The 6,264-nt window shown below is 39.3% G+C and overlaps 1 protein-coding gene across 7 annotated transcripts in view; it reads left to right on the top strand.

Annotated features, from left to right (window-relative positions):
- The window catches only part of ANO4 (anoctamin 4), a 178,298-nt gene that overhangs the window by 140,819 nt on the left and 31,215 nt on the right, over positions 1-6,264 (top strand). For all 7 annotated transcript variants that reach the window (XM_017737972.1, XM_017737971.1, XM_017737973.1 and 4 more), the window contains one exon: positions 2,535-2,617. In XM_017737972.1, the coding sequence (XP_017593461.1) occupies positions 2,535-2,617 (83 nt within the window). The remainder of the gene's footprint in view (positions 1-2,534; positions 2,618-6,264) is intronic.

Below are 6,264 nucleotides of genomic sequence, written 5' to 3'. Positions count from 1 at the left end.
TTAGCACTTAACTAGTTTTGCTGATCACAACAAATCATACTGCAGTTATTACAAACATTTATAGAAACATTAGTCTCATGGCTCTTTATTAGACTAAAATCAAAGTGGTTGTTACTTGGTGTAACACAATTCCAGCTTTCAGAAAAAGAATTACATGATATATGAAAATGCCATCAAACCAAATATTTGCTTCCTTACACATGCTTTTGATACCTTACCTTGTCTGCTTGTAGTGTTCATTTCCTAAATATACCTTAGCTGCACTGGGTAGTACAATAAAACATAATTCTTACTGTCTAAAAATTAACTTTTGCCAAACTTATGGCAGTACTCAGTATCATGTCCCATTTTTATTAATATGCTGCAGTAGGGCAAACAGATCATTAAGGAGGTGCTTTTATGACTGGATGTGGAGCATATTGCCAGACTACTGTGACACTGTTACAGCTGATACTGTGCTAGCTCATGAACAAAGAGGTTTATGTTCTCTGGTTATCAATCTGCTGCTTTTCAGTGAGCAATAAAGGAAAGAGCCAAATTTCACAGTGGGAGAGGAAGCCTGTCCATTGATTTCTGTTAGCTTTAGGTAGTTTCTACATCCTTTACACAAAATAAATGTTTAAAACCCCTGTAACTATAAACAGGCTGAGTATTAATCTTCAGATTATGAGCATATTATGTTATTACTGTTTCCTTGATTGTTCTTTCCATCACAAAATGGAAGCACAATTGTCATGTCAAAGGGGGAATTTCCTCAAATCCTTTATATTCGATTGGTCTGTCAGCGCTGCAGAAAAGCCAATACCTTTGTGTCTGATTACTCTGTCCTGTTAGGGTGACTCTCCACTGAGCTGCCCACTGGATTAGAGGATGGTTTGACTGACTTGTTCAGGGACACAAACCGACAACAGAAGGGAGATCCCCTCCCGGGTCTTCACGCTTTTATTCAAGTGTGTTGCCCTCTGCTGGCAACTGCCAGCGCCCTTGAAGGACGTACACCAACAGTTGAGGGGATAGTGCTCTTTATTAGTACCCACACTGAGAGTAGAAAACTGACAGGTTAAAGTTCAGAGATTGACAGTGATAGTATCTGACTGCAAAAATCTGTTCAAAGCAGTATCTAGACAAGCTGTAATCATCAATCAAACCTAGCTCGAGATGATCATCAGCAAGCACAGCATACAGTTCTTACCCAATAGGCATTCCTTTGGGGGAGGTGACAGGTTCAGCCTGTCCCCTGATCCCAGAAGTTACGATGGAATCTTCTCTAACTTTTCACCATTCTTAGCTTACTTTTATACTACTTGTTTACATTTAGGTGGAGCTTGAGTGACCCTAATGATACATACCTTTGTTATTGATAGGTGTAAAATTCTCTCACTTCTCTCTTAAGGATATAGTCAATAAAATATGGAGTGCATGCCCATGCATGAGTGAGGGGTGGTCATACCTTGAAAGCAGGTAACTTCGGGATGGAGGCGTGTGTTAATATTACAGTTAGGTTTTAATGAACCAAGTTCATCCAAGGAGAATGATTTCACCACAGTTACTGGCTCAGCAACAAGACATCTTCTTCTGCCTCCCCTGGCTGACAGATGCTATGCAGTTTTATCGGCTGCAAAGGAACATCAAGTTCCCCTCCCTGCAAGGGTTACATCAGAGCCTGACCTCTGAGTCTCCTTTCTGCTCCACCCTCCATTCCATTCCCCTTAGCAGGTGCTTAAGTTTGCAGATTGGGTATGTGGGGAGTCATGGGGGAATAGGTTTCGGGCATGCCAACCACATTCCATCCAGGGAGCAGCAACTGTATTTTACCCTGTAGTGTCCATCCTGTTCTAACTTCTGTTAGAACGCAAATATAACCTTCCAGCTTTCTCTAATTTTACTCCCAGTCATCTTCCCATAGCAGTCATGTGCAGGCCTGTTAATCTATCTTGAACTCAATCAATAAGGGCTGTACTACAAAATGTTTATTATCAGATATAAATGCCACACCACATATACAAACTCACATAGTGTAAAAAAAAGGGGTTGGATTAAAAAGGTGTAAACAAGTTCCCATTTCCCCACTAGTACTCAACAGATTTTCATATGCACTGGACTGTGCTTCCTGTGGCTTCTGGTTTCTGTGTAATGTAAATGGTCTTCAAAGAAAGAAAGTTACTGCTTAATATACAACAGCCCCAAGTAACCTTTAGCTTCATCAGAAATTTGCTTTATTTAGCAGTGACGATTCATAGGAACAATTATATTCTTTGAGAGCCCTCACTTGGTTGGTTATAAATTAAACATTCTCATTTAGCACCAAATGAAATCTCTAAAGCCTCAATCACACTTGAAGCAAGCAAGCTAATCCTTAGAAAGCAATGCTTTTTGAAAGAAGTTTAGATCATCAGCATGATTTGCTGTTCAAAGGAACCTACTTATGCAAAGAAAAGAAAATAATGTAACAGCTTCATTCAACAGTTCTGTGATAGTCATTAACATTTTCTTGACTTAAAAACAGTTTTCTATCTTTTTTCTACTTGCTCTAGCTACTGTTTTTCTGGAGTTTTGGAAGAGAAGGCGAGCAGTAATTGCTTATGATTGGGACTTGATAGACTGGGAAGAAGAAGAGGTTTGTATAAAAACATGTACTCCTTCATCTTTAATACAAAATTATTTGGTTGAAAATGTATGGTTTCATTTTGCATTTATTTTCAGTTCATTCTTTAAATCTTTATAAACTATGAAATAAGGATTTTTCTTCTCAGATGTTTCCTCTGGAATATAAAGAAACTTTCTCCAGGCTAAACTATTCTCCTTTTTCACACTTTTGGTAATCTAAATTAATTTGAGACATTTCGGGGGGAAAATGCACTATGGGAGAAATGCATTTTTATTTTGGAAGCTGGAAATTCTTGACATCTCAGGGTACCAAGAATTTTGGCAAATTAGCTTTTTATCTATTCTTTTAGTTTGTCACTGAGAGTATTGATGAAGAGAAAGCCTTTTGAGGCTTGTACCAGCTTCTGAACATTCAGGTGCTGGTTATCTAAGTGCTATGGAGAGAGAGAGATAAAGAGAGAGGGAGAGAGGACTTAATTCATTCTATGTTGGTACAGGAAATCCCCTTAGGGAAGAAACTAAACTGCAGAAAATAGCCTTATCCTTTTCCTCTGGTGGTCACTGGAAAGAAACCATATGCTCTTGGGACTGAGAACTGAGGTCTAAATAGAACAAGAAGGTTTTATTATGCAGGAGAAAAGCAAGATTCAGTGAGTGTTGCAGAAAAAGTGCTCTTCAAGTGGGATTTGGACATATAGGTGTCTACAAATCTGCTCTCCTTACTCTACAGAAGCTCTTGGACAGCAGCTCCTGGAGAGATGGTAAGAGGCTGCTGCAGTGGTCTCAATGCAGTAGAACTTCTACATTGCTGCTTTGGTGGAAGATTTTCTTTTTTATCAATCTTGCCAGCAGAGAAACAGACTTCTGAGTTATGGGATTTTTGTCTGTATGAGGCAAAACAGTTCAATGAGGCCATGAAATGGTGCAATTGCTGGTAGGATTTTCTTTTAAATGCTTAATTGCTAAGAAAATAACCCAAGAACATAACATGAGTAACTTACACAACTGGAAATTGCTTTCTTTATAACAACAGGAACATTGTTACCTGTGCACACATGCAGTCTGTTCTTGCTCACACCTCAGGACTACCATCATATATATAGGAAATACTCTAATACTGATTCAGCTGTTCTGAGATTAGCAGCCTGCTCTTGCCAACGCTGGCAAGTCACAGAGGGACTGAGATAGCCCTGCCTGAGGTTCACATAGTGGTCAGGATTGACCTGCAGGGATCATGTCTTCTCATGGCTAGTTGCAAAAAAGCCACTGCTGCCGCTGCTGGCAGCTAAGGCAGAAGACAGCTTCCCCAAATTGCAATTTCCAAGTGACAATTACAGCTCCCTCTATGTCCCTGGAATCAGAAGGAGCCTTTAACAAAATACAAAAGTACAGTATGAGACCCTCTTTATGTTTTTCCCAGGAAGCCTGGTCTTGCAGATGTTTATAGTTGGGGATGTTATAGATCTTCATCTTTCACCACTTAACCTACCTGGATTTGGGATTATGCTGGTTTATAAAGCCATCCACCTGAATCTTCTATGATCAGTTCATTTACAAATATTGAATTTCCTGGTAAGGTTGTCCTTAAGTGACACTTTGCTTTTTTTTTTGTAAGATATGTTTATATTCCTCTGGCAGATTATTTCAGTTTGGCCTGCAGGATGATATTTGCATATTAGTAATTTTCAGAGGATACCTGCTCCCTGTTGATATCAGCTGGTCTTTTATTCTCACACAAGGGTTTTTCCAGTAAGCTCGGTCAACAAGACTTGTGTCAGATGTAGTGGTGATTGTACCTGCTCCAGAGCTACCAGAGCTGTTCAGTGCACCTCCTTACAGTTCTAGAGGGAGTCTCATAAGTCTCTACAGCAGGAGGTAGAAGTTTTTTCTGAAGTATGTTGTACCTTTCTCAAATAAGAGGTTAAAGATGCTCATAGGAACTCATAGGAACTCAGCAGGCTGCTTCTCAAAGATTTGTGTGGCCAGTCATTAGAACATCAGTATCTCATTGGCATTTCAGGCATCAGTTCCTCCTTTGTTCACCATTCAATGGGATCCAAAGAGTAGGAGCTGACTGGCTCCCAGAGGAATCTTCTCTGAAGATGCTACAGCCACCATTCCCCACACCTACTGTACAGCTCAAGCATGTCCCTGCTTCAGGGTCAGCTCAATGGGCCACTGCTCCCTCTGCTTGAGCATCTAATGCTGCACTTTTCCATTGGAACTGCACTTTTGCCCTGAGAAAGTCAGAGTTTGGAAGCAAGTGTTCCAGATGAAGAAGCATTGAGATCATTTCCCTGCTCTGTGGTTCAAAGCCCACCTCTTCACTTTGCCATTATCTTCACCTGCAAACCACAGGCTTTGCATGGAGACTTACTTCTGGGGGTGCTATAATTGTGATCAAGATTCAAATTTTCAATCTACAAATCCTTTTTCTACATCTGGAATATAGAGAACAATATTCTTGGACTAGGAAGAACTTCAGTAATTGACCTGTTGAAGGATTAGATAACTCTTGGAAAAAAAATGGAGAAATTTCACAAAGAAATTTAGAGTAGCTCTTCTAGAGCAAAAATATCTGGTCTAAGGCAATGCACATTAATCCATATTTGATACTCCAGAAATCAATATGATTTCTCTTATGAAAAAGTTGGAATTATCCATGTGTGAGAAGTGGGAAGGAAGGAGAACAGTCTGTTTTATGTAAGGTGGAAAAGACTCATCCTGTGGAGTTTGATTGTGAAGTTGTACATCAGTGAGAAGTCAATGAGAATTTGGTCTCCATAAGATGAAATTTTTTCTCCTAAAAGTGCTACTTTCTAATAAAATCACTGCTAATTAGATTTCCTCTCCACTTTCCATTCAGTTATCTCTAGAAAAAATCAGCTGATTGCTTTTATTAGTTATTTCAAAGCAATCGATTAAAGAGTTCTAATTACCATTTTAAATCTCAAGCTTTTGATAATGAAGATTGTTACTTTTATTAACATTATGTGTCTAGCCTTTGCTTGCTTTAATTTTCATTGTCAAATTGAAAAATAAGGTTTTGCTACAGAGGGAAATTCATTAATTCCTACCAACAGTACGCTGAAAAAAAAAAAATTTATAAGACTTCCTATCACTTTGTTATCACCTTCCTGTTCCAAATGGAGAGACAAATAAATGAAACAATGAAGATGATGGAAAGGAGAATTGCACTTATTCAGATATGCAACCTTGTGAATTCCTCCCCACTTTAGATTCTCATCCAAGAAAGGCATACAGTAACCCCTGCAATGTTCAGGCCCCTCAGTCTGGGGACATGAACTGAATGTGTTCTGGCTCTTTCAACCCTACGTATCTGGGGTTCCTGTTCTTGTAAACCAGGTGCAACATGGGAGACATGGACAGCAACTGGGTCTTGGGTGGGCACGCCACAAGAAACCAAATGCACACAGTTCCTGGCACTCCCAGATGAAATCAGGCTTCTGTTGCTATTTGTAGCACATTTTTTTCTTTTTCTTCAGTGTCACCTTCTTTGTATCGTTAACCTCAGCCAGACACAGTACTGTTTACTTGCCCAGGCATTGCTGATTATCATTAAACAGGGACAAAGTTTCATGCCAGAGTTTCAAATTTTTTTGGAGAATATCTGTAAAAATAGCATTTGCATTATTT

The sequence above is a fragment of the Corvus brachyrhynchos genome, unplaced genomic scaffold (genome assembly GCF_000691975.1).
Source record: "Corvus brachyrhynchos isolate BGI_N302 unplaced genomic scaffold, ASM69197v1 scaffold56, whole genome shotgun sequence".
In the NCBI taxonomy this organism is placed as follows: Eukaryota; Metazoa; Chordata; class Aves; order Passeriformes; family Corvidae; genus Corvus; species Corvus brachyrhynchos.
The sequence above is the reverse complement of the archived record's forward strand: the minus strand, read 5'-3'. Positions and strand labels throughout refer to the sequence as shown.